Below are 17789 nucleotides of genomic sequence, written 5' to 3'. Positions count from 1 at the left end.
AGGTTGAAAAAACCAGTTGAGAATCTCTCATTCTGGTATGCTGATACTAGTATACTACACATAAACCATCATCTTTGTAGTGGGTGTGTCCAGTTTCCATGATATTTACTTTGCTCATGTGAATAAAGTAGTGGATAAATATTGTTCATAATTTAAGAAACACAATTAAAAGCGTAATCGTTCACCAGCCTTTCAAAAATACAAAAATGTTTCATCACAGGCTTAACACCCTGGCAATCTGGTGACAGAGTCAAATTTCCACCTGCCTACCAGTTTTCTGTGTTTCTGCCATAGTTATGAACTACAGCATTGCATTTGCATTGTAGTACAGCTGCTATTTTGCTGTGAAATGATTAAAACACTTTCCAAGTAAGAGAGTGTGCCTGATTGCTCCTTGTCAGAAGGGGGGCCTGAATCACAAAGCCAGTATGAAACTGGTCCCATGGCTGCTGTGCTTCTTTACTACTGCAAGGTTTTTTGGAACAACAAGACCTGCTTAGGTCAATCCACTCAGGTTTAATTTTTTAAAGTCCACAACAATTTGACAATTGAATTTATGTTCCTAAATCACTTTCAGAGAACATTTACATTGCAATTCTCTATGAAATCACATCAGATAAACATATTGAAGATTTCATTCAGAGTGAGTTGTCAGCTGCCTCATACCAGCAAGAAGAACATATTTCTTTGATTAACACACTTTTTTTCCTTCTTTGAATATCAACAAAATCTTGATGAAGAACTAGATTGGCAACTTAACACAGCCTTCAAGACTTTACTGTCACAACCCAAATCACTTAAGAATCTTCTGCTACTTCTGCTGTTACTGTAGCTATTAATATATCATCATAACTAAAAGAAAAAAAAATTCAAGAAGTATTTTAGCTCATAAAAAAAAAATCAATGCTGCCCTTGTTTTTAATATATTGTGAGCACAAATATTCTAACCACAGAGAAAGTTCTTCAGTTGGCCATTATACTCCCAAATCACAAGTTAGTGTTCCAAAGAACATTCGATGCCTTTAGACATCTTCATAATTGGCTCAGAAATAGCATGCTGCAAGAAAGGTTAACAGACCTTGCTGTCCCTCATATGTACAAATTTCTATTAAAACCAGCATAACTGAAAGGTTCTCAAGAACCAGGAAACCATATTACTTGCTGCTGTCCCTAAGTCTAATTTGGAAAAAAAAAAACCAACAAAAAAAAGCAAATCTAACAGATGGCCTCTTCCTCTGACTACTAAATCAAAATCCTAGGCAGCTTTTACCACCTCTACCTATGTCGTGTGGATTCAAATGATACCCTGGTCCTGAATTTTAGGCACTTCAGGAAAACAATTTAATGTAAGTTCAATATGATGTTAAAATACTGCATTAAATTCTTAACCTAAGGAACAATATTAACTGTTGCATATCTAAGTGCACTTCTAGGGATTGAAACGGGATATAATTTGAAAACTTTCTAAGCTTAATAAATTCCAAGTAATTACTAGGTAGCAGTTTTTATGTACAATGTTTTCTGTTTTTTTTCTATTGTGATCCATTTTATGCCATGACGTACAAACATAACACAAGCATCCAGCCCATCCTCACAACCACAGATCGGTAAATTTTTCAGACTTTTTTAATAACTATTCATTTAAACTTTGAGAAACAATACTAAAATTACATTGTACCCCACATGGTTTTTTGCCGGTCTTGTATCCTTGATAATTTCCCCAGAGAGTCCTCCTAGGCTTTTTGAGCTGGAAGGGGGGTGTGTTCTGATCCTTTAGCCAACAATCCACCAGGTACCTTGTTGATCTGAGCCCTTTTACTCAAACCAGAGCTGAACATTAGAAAGCAGTCAACAGAGACAGGTAACAAACACACAGTATGTATTTCCTGAAGTGCAGAGTAGAGTGTTAAATAAACACAGACAATTTTTCTTGGGGCAGGTTAGCAACAGTTTTTGAATTCCCACAATTTCTCTGTCTGACAAAGGAAAAAGTTGAAAGCAGGATACTACACCCTGAGCACTCGTGAAGGAGCAAATGAACATCCGTTAATCTTCTATTTCAGAAGCAGATGCAGATCAATAGTCGCCAATCATTCAGCAATGTAGTTACAAGAAAAAACAGAGAGGTATTCTTTCAGTGCCATGCTAGTACATGGAAATATTCTAACGCATGTAAGCCTGTCTTAGGAATGGCAAAAACATAAGAAATTACATGATTTAGTATCAAAAGACAGAAATGAGCAGAACAGTATTCCCAAAACCCATCAGCTCTTCTGTTAGGCAGACTGAAGTGTTGTGAGGGAAAGACAGCCAATATCACTTTAAACTACTTTTAGCTAAACTTGACTTCGACAGTAGTAGTGTCACGTATCAGAACAAGCAACAGCCATTCCCTTTAAAACACCAGGTCAGCCAGTATATTTCTCTGGTGATGTTTTTAGTTTTGTACTTTTGCCTACTAATCTATGTGAAAATGTGTAGCGATTTCACACACACACATGCATGCACAAAGACATTGAAAAAATCCATAGTTTGGGTATAAGTATATAATACAAAATATAAAAATATATAAAAAGAAAAACAAGTGTAAAAATAAAAATAGAAAATAGAATTTTGGTATATCAATGCTAAAGAGGTTCAATACTAAGATAAGTAGTTCTCAATTTTGATTATATTCTTACATTCTTAGCAGGTGAAATAACAAGAAACAGTAGTTATTGGCAAGACTAAAACCCAAAATCTGAAGGCAATGTTAGCAACAACCTAATAATAGGTACAATTGTACAACTGCATTTATCATTCAGTTTTTGTAGAAATGCATCACATTAATTGCTCTGTTATTAAAAACCCCAGTATTTTCAAAATATTTTCTTTAGAAGAATATATCCTATGTTAATAAAATGAAGATATATATCAGAAGTCAATAAAAACTTTACTTGAGGGATAACCACTGGTTTGATCTTATTTTGTATGATCCACAAATTATCCTTTACTATATACTATGTTTGGAAATACTTCTAGCTTTGCACATTTCTTAGAAAGGGCCATGTAACCCATTGCAATAAAAATAACCGACCTGAAATCAGATCAGAAGGCAGTCTGATTATTTACATGAAAACACATAGACCATGAGCCAGGCAAACTACATTCAAACAGAATAAAGAGAAAATGGAAAATGTTATCTGAAGTGATGGAGGTGGTGACACAAGCTCTTTATTAGACGCATTAAGTACTTAAAATCACTTCAGTTATATAATTAGCAAAGATAAGAACTATAGGTTATTTAATCAGGGGCTGGCATGTTGGTTGAAAAGATTACTTTCAACCAAACACTGTTCAAAATTAATTTGGAACAATAGTAATAACAAAGGGTTAGGAGGATTTGCTAAATTTTTAACTTTTTTTTTTTTTTTTTTAAGTACCAAAGTCTCTCTAATATGACACAAACTAATTTGCAATTTCAGACTGCAGAGTTGGAAGCCTGGGGTATATTGTAAGATTCTGGATCTGAAGCAAATCTAGGATCCTGTTTCTTGTGACTTAAAGCACAAGACAAGTAAAAGCACATGACAGTCTCTTCTGTACTAAAGGAGTACTTGGGCTCTCTTCATTATCTCTGGGTACTGTAGTATATGCCTGGATAACAACATGTTCTAAAAATAGGGGCTTAATTACTGGAATTAAAGGATTAAAAAAAAGCCCCATAAAGCACCCACAGTTCATACTAAAGGTTTTCATGTTGTGATTAAATTTTAATTTCTTTGTACTGAAGAATGATGTGTTTGTGCTTATTAAATAGGAAGTGTAAAATTTATTTCTTAACAATTCATTTCACTGCTTTTAATGGCTTGGATATTGTCAATAATATTATATGTAAGTGCGCTGTGGCCACTTAGCAACCTTGACTGGATTTTGAAAGAGAGTTTTGTTGGTTTTGCAATATATATTAGAAATGGCTGCTGCTTAACTGTTTATAGAGCCCAGCATCTGTTGTAAACAGATATATACACAGGAAATTTTTGTAAAGATTTGCTATTTACTTCAGGGATTTGAAGATTAATTGATCCAAAATGAAGTTTGAAAATCAGCGGTGAGTTTACATTGTTAGTAATCCCTAGTCCTGATTATATCTCCCCCTCCAAAAAAAGCAAGCAATATTGGATTAAAAAAACGTATTATAATGCATTTTATTTAGTGTGTGCTCATGAAAATTGGATAAAATAACCTTACTTATTTGTATAGAAACACCTGATCATACTTTATGAGCAAGCAGTAAATAGCAAGCTATAGTTTAGTAGTTTTGTTACAGTGTTTCTCATATCTGTTACTGACCCCCTTCACACGTGAATTTGCTATAAATGAAAGTAGTCAGAAACCTTTTTCTATCATTGTGTTGTTAATTATTATTTCAAATGGTGTGACTAAACAGTGGAAAAGACCAAGATTTAATCCCTATAGAGTTGTTAGCCTTTTGTAATAAAAGGCAGTAGTTTTAATTAATTAAAGAATGTGTAAAACATCCCATAGGCACTTTAATCCATAGAAAAGATTCAATGACCTACTCTGAATAATGAAACATCACCCACAATAAATTCCTTTATCAGCTTGACATCAGTGGAAGAAAATTAGATTTTAGTGACCTTTGCCTATAGCATATGGATAGACCAGTTGTGAATCAACAGTTTGTTATCTGTACAATGCACGATGGACTGATCCCTCTATATGACTCTATATGTGCGCCATGTTAAACAGTACTTTCTCCTAGACAGTGCAATGATTTTCACCCTTTAACACAGCTCTATATCTTACTTGACAATTTCTAAAGCAACTGTTTCTTTAACAACTGGGTGTCATTACATATGTTTAAAACAGATAACTTCCCTTAAAGGAAAAAAAAAACCACATTCCCATATCTTGTCAATATTAATAGTACATACTTCAGTTATTTGCTCTTAAAGGTAGAGAAGGGCAGGTGTTCACAACAATCCCCTCCAATGCCCAATAAACAGATAGCCCTTACCATTACAACAGCAGAAAACCTGACCCCATTTTAGTCCTGCAGTGGTAAATTTGACAGCTGAGGACCCTAAGAATACAAACATAAATTCTTTGCTCTGCTTAGGGTCTGATACAGCATGCTGCTTTCAGAAATGTGCTTTGAAATCACAGGGGATGCTCAAGACTTAAGGATGCCTACTTAAAATATATTTTATACAGCACACTGCCTCTAGTGCTCATGGGTCTGAATCCAAGGTTCCCCAATCACACCTGCCTCCCAGCCAACCACTACAGAGTAATGTTACAGGGAGCAAGAAGTCTCTCAAGCCTTAGCCCATTAGCACTTTCAAGAGAAATGATAAAAACATGAAATCTTGTATCAGAGAGAGGTTCACATACTGCAGATGCAGATCGCAGTCATTTTGCTCTGTAGACAGCAGACATAGGTAGGCTGAATCAGCAATATACTCCAACTACCTTCTTTTGTCCCAGCTCAGTAAAATCAAGCACATGTTATACACTTCAGGCATGTTTTCTAAAGATGAGCTACTACATGTTTGAAGTCTGACAAAAGAACATGCTGATTTTTTTTTTCTTTCCGTCTACGGATATTATAACTAAGAGCTAGGCAGAGAAGGTTGTTCTGAAAGCCATCTCTTGCTCATGTGAAAATATTTCATGCTTTACCATAAATTTGTTCAACTCACATTGCTTCATCTGATGACTGCAGTTGCAGTAACACTGCTTGAGTTCAGAGGTATTGTTCCCTGGAGTCTTATCCTTTTATAAAAAGAAACCTGTGGGTTCAATGGGACAGGTAACAGATGTCTGCAATCTGGTCTCTCTGTGGGGCCAGTGCCACCTTTTTAAGCATTCTCAGCTCAGTCACAACCAAGGAAGGGAGGAGAGGTTGGAGGAAAGTGACTGAAATGTCTGCAATTCATTAGGAATTTTGCGTTGATGATTAGTATATTCACTGCAAATAATGCAGTTGTGATTCAGCCCAAAAGACTCCATCAGACTGAAAAACTGGAAGAATAGTGAAAATATCAAAATAGTTTTGTTCTATTCAAAATGAAACATTTTGACTTTTCAATACAAAGATAAAATAAGCCAACATTAAAACAAAGGCTAAGCACATCTGAGAAGAAATATTTTATTCATCCCATGACAAATGATTTTGCAACTGGGGTTGCCTTACACAAAAAAAAAAGGAAAGAGTTTATACTGATCTTTTTCAATCTCAGTCAGCAAACTAGAAACACTACTTACTTTCAATACTACTTCCTTTCAACAGCAAGTAATTCAGGGAATCTCCAATATTCAGTGGAATAACTCTGTCCTGGTTTCTTTGCTGCCAGGCTGGATTAGAGGTCTTTTACAATAAAGCTTTTGGATACAATAACAGTGTTTGCATGAGAGGTTTGGGTGTTATTTGGGGTTTTTTGTGTGGTATTTTTTTGTTTTTAAGGTCAGTCAAGATATGATACTATGATAACTACATTGTACAATGCAGTACTTACGTCGGAGCACATGGAAGATCTTGTTAAAGATCCATTTACCTGCCATTTCTCCCATCTTTTCTTTCTGTGGCCTTTCCAGATTAAACCAGTGTCACATAACATGTAGGTCAAAACAAAAGCATAACTTCCTTCATTCATATTCATTCAAAGAACACTTATTCTCATTGAGATCACTTGCACAAAGTAAATTGGTTCTTTATATTACTTAAAATTTCCCTTAGAGATTAAGTACATAGATATTGGCACAAAATAAAAGCATAATTAAGCAAGCTGAGAGGGAATCTCAAAAGTACATGGTCAGGAACATGATACAAATTGGGTTATTAGGAATAAGAACTTTTTCTGCTTTAGGATTTCTTCCTCATAAAAGATGAAAATAGATTGATATTGGAAAATCTCAAGGATGATATACTTAATCCTACTTTAGTTTACTGAGACAAAGAAATATCTTTTATGCTACAGGGTGCCAGAGAGTCAAATTAGCATGCCTAAGTTAACTGAATATTATTTTAGAATAGTTAATATCAATGTGAATTATTTTTTGTTGAATGTATTCTTTGTTTCCCTGTATATATTCCAGTCACATAACTCATACATCTGTTATTCCCAGCATCGAGTCTATGATGTTTACACAGATCTCCCTGCAGGGCATTTTGGCCTAACTGAATCGTTATTTCAACAGTATGTCCTAGTTTAATGATACTGTTACTTGAAATGCTGTTTTTTGCAAGTTTTCTCCCTCCTGGGGTTAACTCAGCCCTTCTACACTGAAAGCAGAAAATCTGACCCTACTCTTAAACTGGAGATGCTGGGAAGTGAACTTGGCTTTCTCAAGCACGGGGTTCTCAGCACTTCAGACCTGTGCAGTGGGTAATGTGACAGCTGAGATTCTGGGTTTTATGATCACATTTAAATCTTAATGCAATGTCAGCACTGGTTTTTGATAACATCAGCTAATGATCATAAGATACGATTATTTAAAATGGCATACTAGGATTCATTCTTTTGACAGAGGTGAGGATGCTACTGTGTTCTCACTTCCATTCTTTTCTATTTGATCATCACCAGAAGACAAATTCTTCTCTTGCAGATCCATTTTTAGGAACAAGTAATGAATATTTTAACATCACTGTTAGACATTTACGCTGAGCCTTATTTGGGAAACAATATGGAGCCATTCCATACTGAAGCTTACAAGTATAACATTTTGAAGTGATTAAGAAATATATTAAGTGTTTTTCAGTGAAATTTAAGCTTCTGAACAGAGAAGACCCTTTTGATAAAGGGACTTGACTACAATTTAATAAGAAAGTGAAACAAACAGGTGCTTCATTGAAAAGAAATGTCATAAGGTAGCTGCTAAGTCATTTGAAGATTTAAGAAACAACAGATAAGGTAGATTTTTAATTCATGAGTATTTACACATATTTAAACTTAGATATTCCAAAGACCTAAATGTCTGTGCATCTCTAGGCAGTTTAGAAATCCACATGTTGATTTCTTTCTTTCTGAGTAAGTCAGTAATACTAAAGTCTTTGTGTCCAAAATCCATAAACACTGCTCAGTTTCAAAATGTGTCAGAGTTCGTAATAATTAGTCACCTACTTCCAAAGCACTCCACAATATCAGCTAGTAGTCATTAAAGCATCTTTCTAAGCCTTGTGATTTGCTCTAATCTTCATTTTGAGAAGGTAAACAACTACAGAAAGATTCTGTTTTCACACAGGAGTACACATCAGGAGCTTCCCTATTGGTATGCTCTACCTACATGTGGAACTTGGGATGAGTGTCAAGAAATGCCCTTATGAATTTCATGATCATTACCAGGATATAATGCAAAAGTTTCTCCAACGCCCAACTTAACCTAACTCACTGAAGCAGATACAACACCCTTGGATTTCAAAAGACCTCTGCACACAGTATAAACTTAAAGTTTCTCTTTAGTGAGGAAACTTTCTACATGTTCATTTTCAAAGTAGAACCTCAGTGTGAGGACCGGCTTTACAAAACTGAATGATAGCTGTGGGAGCTCCAAACCTAGGAAAACCAGGCAAGAGAAAATTAACATAAAACAGTGAAAGAATTAGCTTTTTAAATCACGACAGATATTTGCATGTGACAATGTAGGATTTTCAAATGAGTAAGTGCCATCAGCTATGGAGCCCACTATGAATCTGACTTGAGTTGGACTTGCTGATCCTAAATCATTTAGATTGCACAGAAAACTCCAGAGTCTGGTGAATTAAGTCTTGTGGTTTAGCAGACATCTGAAAAAGGTTTTTATTTTCACACACTGCATGAAAATGTTGCTGCAACATATTACGGAGTGTTGCCACATGCAAACAACTGTTAGTAGAACAAACTATTTGTAAACTAACATCATCTGGAAAATCCTATTTAAAAAAATAGAAATCTGATGTTTTTTCTCACCACACAAAAGAAGAAACATTTTAAAACATCAGCCTCTATTACACTATTTTGGTCAAGTCTTTATGTTCTTTTTTAGAAATCCATAATCTTTCTGAATAGTCTTTCAAGTCCCAGAGAATCATTGCTTTTTTCAAGTTCTTTCAATATCACAGTACCAAAGCACATAGGGACTGGAACTATATATTTTTGTAATTAATTTCCTTAAGATAATGTTAGAAACATCAGGTTCCTTAAAATATAGATGAATTTCAAGGTGAGTCTGCTAGCAGATGTTATTAATGACATATGATTTATTGTGACATGAAATCTGATCTGAAACTCATGTTATTAGCTGAGCTTTTTATAAATTATAATTGCCAACTGCTGAAAATATGCCGAAAGACCACTGATAAACTAGCTTCATCTTCAGGGCCTAGAATATCTGCATTTGCTAAATGTCCAATATCTCTAGTCCTGCTGAATGAGTATAATACATTGGGATGTGCAGATCAGGCTTGAGTTCAGATCTTTTCATAGCATAATTCTTTCAGAATAAGAAGCACCAGAGGTAGGAGGAGGAGGTCATAGAAAATCAATGTCTACTGTGGAACTTTAAAAGAGACATACACTCAGGTTTATAGTATGTCATTGCATAGATGTTAAACAGATTGAGTATTTAAGAAAAAAGTCCCCATCTGACTGTTAAACGTAAAATTCATACTTTCAACATGAAAACAGTAAGAAGTTAGAAAATATTTAAACATCATTCTGTACAGCTCTAAGACGACAGCACAAACAGCATATTTTATCATCCTAAAGTCTATGAAGATTTGCATCTACACAAGAGTTTCTAGGTCACCCCCATGGAAAACTAAAAAAAAAAAAAAAGTCTGTGGGTAGACTGACAATCAGAAAACACTTATGTTAATAATTGTTTCTCAATATTCTCTGTTTATTCCAAATAACTTCATATCTTACTTTCCTCTCCCCACATACTTTTCAATGCTCATTAAAGTTTCTGAAATGTTGCTTTTACCCATCACAACTTATGTTCTAAGTTACCCAAATAAGAAGAGACATACATAAGCACTGCGTTATGAATATTATCTACTTAACAAACCAGATATTGAAAGAAGGTGAATTGACAGCACATGTTGTAATACATTTTTAATCTCCAGAAAAGCTCTGAGATAACATTTCAAAAACCAACACAAGGAACAGATGCAAAGTCTCATTCCTGACTTTTTTACATATCCAAAGTTGTTTAATGATAAAAGCATTTATGTGTAAAATGGCATTCACTTGCCCTTACTAAGAGTATATATGGAAAAGCCCCCTGTCAATGTACCAGTGTGCATGTGGGAATGAAACATAAGGATCACCATCTGCAGCTGTCTAATAAGCGTTCTTCAGTGCCTAATGGCAAAGTGTCAATTCAGGGATCCTCAGATACCACAATGCATCATCTTCTCCATGGTAGTTTTACAAGTCAAACATTTCACATGTGAGAACAGTTTATTTATAATGCTATTCATTTCAGTTGAAATACCAGATATAAAATAGTTACACTACAAGCAGTCTGGGAGTATATACGTAATATAAAAAGCATCAATTTCCTCTCTTTTATAAGAATCAATATTTTAAAGGATGTGCAAAATTTAACCCCTCATGGAACATACCTTAACAACATGGAAAGAACCTTTTATTATGAAAATATTTTTAGATTCTTACCTACTGTTGAACTTCTCTGGATGTTTTTCTCTCATGATATGGAATCTGTGAGCAATTGAAGCATCCTAACAGGAAAAAGAAAACCACAATCTATTATGTCAGGAAAACTGCAAAACAGAGAACCAAACTGTAAACAAGGCATATTGTTTGTAAGGTGCTTTGTGAACTGTCATTTTTAACTAGAGCAATACTCCTACCACTTAGAAAGTTTACAGATACACTGACCCAAGAATGGGATATATCTGAACTTAATCACTTATTACATTTGCTTATTATTCTTTTCTGCAAACCAGACATTGCAGTTATGTTCACTGAAAGTGTCTTCAACTTCTATACAGCAAGTATCATCCAGATATGGTGAAGGTTTGCAGTAAGACAGCTCATGCAGTTCTTGTAGGAATGCTAAATAAAGTCTATGAAATCTTTAGTTCAGTCACTTTAGTAAAAGTGACTGATAGATTCTGCATTTACATGATAGGCATACAGCTTGATACTTGCATACAGCAATTCAATAGCTTTCTGTAACATTTGGTAGAAAATGGGAGTAAATGCCATGAGAAGCCCCATTTGCTATACGTCAGGGTGTGAAATGACATGGGAGACAAAATGGATTTACATTTTAAAGACACTTGTTAATTAAATATATTTTATAAAAACATTTAATATTGTAGTAAATTATGTTTATACATTTAAATAATGTGTATGTGAAATGAAATAGCTGTATGAAATACTTACATGTGTATAACATTTTAAAACAAATCAAACCATTGTGGTGGTGCATGTTGCTGAAAATATTTGGAACCAATGTGCTAGAATCACTTTTCACAGCATATTTATACCTCCTTTGCAGGTATGAAAATAATGTATTCCTCATTCCAGATCATGTAATATTTATTTCACATACTAATCATTAAAAATTTACAAACTGGGAATTAAGAACGTAAAAAGTTTTTTCCATCCTTTAATGTATGTATTAAATGAGGTGTGAGAGTACGCAATCTACCAACTCTTCCATCTTGCAGGAGATATGAAACACGGAAAAATTCATTTGGATTGTGTTTTTATAATTATGCTTTAAAATACTGCATATATAAGAATATAAATACAAGAGTTAGTTCAGCTAGTAAGAAATTTAAATTAATTTGAGTTTCCATGTAAATAGAGTTTGACAAAACCAACAAAAAAAACTATTACTGTAATCAACTAATTTTTTATATCAAAAAATGTCATTTACCAGCTTAAAAGATTATGGAAATATAAACCCAAAGAATCTGAGAGAAGTATTACATTCAATATGCAGTCTGTATCTAGCAACATTTTCAGGGATTTTCAAACAATGATAATTAACAATTGGGGGGGGGGGGACCCAAATTGAATACTTTATTGAAATTTTATATTATTGCTGATTCTAAACATGACTATAATATTTTGTTCAAAATCATTATTTTTAAAAAATCAATGGTAATATAAATCTTAAATAAGCAAGCAAGCATTTAGTGCAGCTATATAGGTACCCACTAACAAACACGGCTGCAACACTGTTTGTCTAACATCGTTTTTTTATTTACTAGAGTCCTAAGCAAGGCGCGCTCTGGAAAACAGACTGGTCCGATCTTCAAGGTTTGGTTTATTAACTCAAGGGTATTAAAAAAAATATATAAACTTTAATATCACAGCAAAGATAAAATTGTTCAGATAGATTGATATTTAAATAAATTAAGATTATGAATAAAAAAGCAGTACATAAGTCATAATACTTTACACACACTCACCCTACATAAGGATATCGCATAGCATAGTATTTTTAGGCAAAACTTGTGATCCCTGATCAAATGAAATATGTAAGTGTTATCACTAAATGTATTGACTCCATCAAAATACTTGTATTCATGACCCTGTTACAAAGTTTCTAAAGATGAACATAGTTAGTTGCTTTATGCACATTACCATTACTTATTTATTTTTCTATTATCTTTAAGAATAGAATTGTCAATTAACGTTTGGCTGTTCCTTGAGGAAAACACAGCAAAAATCCCTAGTGAATGGGCTGGTGTTGGTCATGAAATGCCTTATTGTTCTGTCCTGTCATCCAAACTGTCACGTGAAACTTTTAGCTCTATATTCCCAAACTGCACTCATCATTATTTTACATTTATTTTTATGTGTAATTTTATAAGGCAAATATCCACAAGTATCCAGGAGATCCCACAGTTCTCAGAGACAGATGAAATAAAGCTGACAGTAAACCCTGAGACATCACACTTCTAAAGAAAGCCTGCCAGCTGAACTAAAGTAATAACTCTGTTAACTTTAGAAAGACCCATCATTCATACTTTATCCCACATTAGATGTGCCAACATTAGAAAAGTATATTTGTTAGCAAGTTCTATATGAAAAAGAAATAAAAGGACTACTGTTGTAGTTAACCTTTAATTTTCTACACACTGAAGCAAAAGAGAGACCCAAGACAAAATGAATAGGAGAGTAGCAGCATATTTGACAGAAACTAGGAAACACTAATCAAGGACTAACTGTCTAATGAATGAAATGAAAAGGCTAATGTGCTTACTCATGCATAACAAATGTAAGGCACAAACAAGCTAGGGATCAATGCCCACTGCAGATGGCAAACAGGCAGTTGTTTCCATGCAAGGTTGACTTGATCAAAATTTTCCCCTGCCTGAACATTTTCTGATTCCAAAATGGATCAACTAACTTAATGAGATGAGAGGTAAAAAAAGTAATACACAAAGCTCATTTTGACAGGCAGAATACAAGACAGGCAGATGTCAGAATATTTCATTAAAAAATAATAAAAAATTGTTAAAAGGCTATTTTTTATTAATGGAGACTGTAAACTAGAGTAGTAACTACACACAGATACGCTCAGAAGTTGGGGAGGCACTACAGCTCTCTTCAGTTTATACTGCCCAACTGCTTTTTAAACCCTTAATTCATTCCAATGAACAGAGTCTTTAGATTCCCTAGCAGAAGGACCACTTCCCAGCCATAACTCCATGGTATAGGAAAATCTTAAACCAGCCCATGTGGGTTGCATGTTAGCAAAATAAACCTTTGTTCTATGGCGGGGTGGGAGGAAGAAAAGATTAAAAAAGAAAAAACTACACTGAGTTTTCTGTTTTCCAAAAGTCTACAATCTTTTATTTGTTAAGATAGTAGCATATAGACTAGTATAAATAAATTAAAAACAATGGGAAAAAATGAAAGTAATGGGAACTTGAGAATGGGGAGGAATGCATGTTCTGTCTTCTGAGAGCTGTAGGAATTACCAGATGCCATCCCTGAATCCTGAGGAACAACCATTAAAAATTTTGTATTTCTGGATGAGGAGAGCAGAGGGTCCTTCACTGTGAGCTGTTTTGGCTACGTTTGATATTTGATTCATTTTAGCAGACTTCATTCAGCTATTTCATAATGAGGCATCTAGCCCAACCTTATCAGAGGATAAAATCATTGTTAGACCAGTAGACAATTAATTTATTATTTGTGTCACAAACTATATTAAAATCACCTGATTAACTATACTGAGAAACAGAGCAATATACACATACACAGTAAGTCAAATACTGTTTGCATATTGTCACCTTAATATGCTGACCTTTCCCGGTACCTGGTATTTTGCATGGCCAGTAAAATATGAGAAATTATTTTCGTATTTTATAATAAAATTGATGTAAAAGAGAAACCCAAGGAGTCAGTGAAGCAAACTCATGTGCTTTGTGATGAACAGGTTTTTTAGAAAGGTCATTTGCCAGTCAGATGCTGGTCTATAATTAATATAACCTGTGGGCATTATTTATTAATTTTTTATTAATAAATTTATGTGTCCTAGTCTGAAATAGTTTTCCAGCAGTATTATCTGAATCTAAATATTTTCTGCTTTTAAAAGTAACACAAGTACACACAAATATGCCTAAAATTTGCAAGAGCTTTATTATTAACAATAATCTGAGGAGACACAATGCTGTCAGGCCTGTTGCAAGGTGAAAGGAGGAGAAAGATCTTATAGGATCACTGTAATATGAATCTAGCACCTTTCATTACACCCATGCTTCAGTCACAAAGCTCATTTTATACCTAAAGCATTGTAACATTTTTCACCAAAGCACCCAAGATTGGAGATTATTTTTTTTTCAGGAACACTTCTGCATTAAAATCAATGCTGGTGCACAAAGTAATGCTGAATACAGAGCATTTGAAGCAGAACCAAGTAACTAATTAGTGTGTTTCTGAGAATATTACATGAATATTTGAGTTGTATGCTAGTATTCTAAAATACTTTTTTTAAAATACACAATATTTTTAGTCATTTACATGTCATATGCAATATATAACAATAGCCTAGATTATGATGTTTTCTCTGAACTTTCATTTCACAGTATGACCATTCTAATCTGAAAAAACCTACCACACCTTGTTCTCTTCTGTATGCCTGTCTAGTTTAGATGGTTTCACTGCTGTAGTGTTTTTAAAGCAGAGATGAAGGAATGGGTGTTTCAAGAACACAAAATGCAGTTTATCCCGGTTTAAATTCTACAGAATTGTAAACAGACCCTTAAAAAAATGTACATCTATATCTCCCAAATATTCAACCTGGACATAAGCATGATGAACACCCTTAAATTGAACCTGTTCGGAGTCTGAAGTAGCTGGACTATCCTTCTTATATCTCACTCAGGTTTGTTTTAAATCCTGACAGTGAAGACAAGATAGAGAACAGACAGAGCATATCTGAATCTACTCCTAGGAAATGGAAAAAATATTTTAATTGAACTAGGACATTTCTCAAAGTGACCTGCCAAGAAGAAAAGAAGCTTAAGTTGCTACACCTCTTTAATACCTTATGATTGACTTACACACATATATATTCATCTTTTTAATGGGTATTAGCATTACCGGAAAGCAATCTGAAGCAGACTTTTCAGAGGAGTAACCTTATACATTGTGAATAACCTTATAGAAAGATTAATGCATTTAATATATATCTATCTATAAGCTTGCTGTGATTAAAATTTCCATTAAATAATAATTTTTATGCTGGTGAACAAACAAATGACCAATGTGCATGTTCTTTGGATATAAATGGTATGATTATTTTTTTCTAAGATGTTTCTTTAATTAAGGCTTAATGGATCCACAAGGCTAGGAAGCTTAAGGGATAATTCAGCAACCTGTAATCTTTGGATCAGAATGCAAATCTAACCCGTACAACCAGTTAGCTCACATCAGTTATTAATGTGGAATAATACAGATGTACAAAAAGTATCATTACAAATAGATTAAAAAAGGTTGCTGTAGTGGCTTAAGACTAAAAATTATTTTCTGGATAAACAAACATCCTTACGGTTATGCATTCCACTTTCTGCACATGCACACAAAAAGCAAAAAACATAGATGCATCCTTTGTTTTAACACGTCCTACCCTGTAATAATCAAAAGTCTCAGATAAGCAAACAATATGGCTAGTATTGAACCATTAGAGGAACAAGTCTAGAAAAAAGTACTCTTGAATCAAGCTGTCATTTCATATTTGACTCCCAGGTGTTTTTGATTAAATTACACATTAATCTGAAAGACAAAGTAAGATATCATTAAAAAAAAACAAAAAACATTAATACTTTTTTTTTTTTTTTGTGAAACACTAGATACTATAGTCATCTTAGTTTCTACTGGTATTCCAAGCCAGTATGTCTGAGGAAGATAATAGCTTGAGAAGGTCAGAGCAAGAGGAGATCTCAAGATCTTTTTGATGCAGGTTTGCTAAAAGATACTGATAATTCTTCTTAGTAAGAAAAAATCTGAAAATAATAAATATCTAAGAAACTTGTGTTCCTGGTTTTCCAAGAAAACCACAGAAACCATCAAGATAATGTGAATAATTTTGTGATATTCTTGACACCCAGCTCTCTGATGGTCACGTTTAAATACATTTCAGCTGTATATGTATTACTGTCAAGTGACAGTTCATATTTTAAATACTCATTTAAGTAGGTACTGTCTCTAAACCCAGGATGAAACATCAGTAACCACAGTATTTATAAATGACAGGCAAAAGACCAGAGGATGGTATAGCTGGAAATTTGAACAAAGTATTTGGAACAGGCCTTCAAATGTAAGCGTATTTCCTTTCCCTTTTCATTCAAAATGAAATCCCTGTTGAGTTTCTGACATTATATATATCTGTAATTTGGTACTAGAATGTTTCACACAGACACAAAGTAGAAGCCATTTTGCAGGAAAAGATGTGTTTGCAAAAATAAACCACAACCCACTCCTATGTTCTGCCTATGTATAACTCTATAACATGTTTACACCTACACAAAATGACTAATCACAATTTACTATTGATCAATTCATATAGGGTAACCACATGTCCCAGCTGTGTAGGAACAGGTCCAGGGGCCAGTCCTGTAAGAGAAACCTTTGTACTAGTATCTCAAGGACTTTCTTTGAGGAGCTATTTTACTATTAAGAAACTAATACTAAATTTCTATGTCTCTATCATAATCAAATTCACTAATCACATTCAAGGCCCATCAAAGATGACTGTGAGATAAGATTATTATCAGACTAGATGACTATAGCAAACTTTGCCCCATGACCCAATACAATACAGAACTCATGTACTCTTGTAAGATGAGTTCTGCCGAGGATACACTGTGTTACTGAGCACATTTTCCTTTCTTTATATTTGGCCACCCTAAATTTACTGTAACTAGAGAAGGGTTCTTCTAGATCCATGCAGAGTGTTTATGTGGTCACTAAAAAGAGAAGAAAAAAAGTGATCACATGGCAATTAGCCAACTTAGCCATATAGACAGTGTATTAAATATCTTTTATATTAGAAAGATCTCTGTGGTAAACCTTTAGTAGCATTTCTGATAACTGCTGATGGAGAACTATGTTGAAATTGTCCCAAATTATCCTGCACAATGAGTTTGAGAATAACACAGTCAAGGACACAGCTAAGATTGAAAGTCAATATAAGCAATGCAATGCAGTGGAATTGGCTGTGTTGCTTTAGCTGCTCTTCAGAAACACACAGTGATGGCTCACAGATACCTTCAGTAAAAGGCACAGAAACAGTTTACATTAAGAGCCTGTCCA

General features: G+C 34.1%; 1 protein-coding gene across 2 annotated transcripts in view; it reads right to left on the bottom strand.

Annotated features, from left to right (window-relative positions):
* Positions 1–17789, bottom strand: part of DGKB (diacylglycerol kinase beta) — a 363521-nt gene that overhangs the window by 133374 nt on the left and 212358 nt on the right. For both annotated transcript variants that reach the window (XM_056338458.1, XM_056338459.1), the window contains one exon: positions 10662–10726. In XM_056338458.1, coding sequence (XP_056194433.1) covers positions 10662–10726 — 65 coding nt within the window. The remainder of the gene's footprint in view (positions 1–10661; positions 10727–17789) is intronic.

The sequence above is a fragment of the Falco biarmicus genome, chromosome 4 (assembly GCF_023638135.1).
Source record: "Falco biarmicus isolate bFalBia1 chromosome 4, bFalBia1.pri, whole genome shotgun sequence".
NCBI lineage: Eukaryota > Metazoa > Chordata > Aves > Falconiformes > Falconidae > Falco > Falco biarmicus.
Note: the sequence above shows the minus strand (reverse complement) of the source record. Positions and strands in the feature narration are given on the sequence as shown.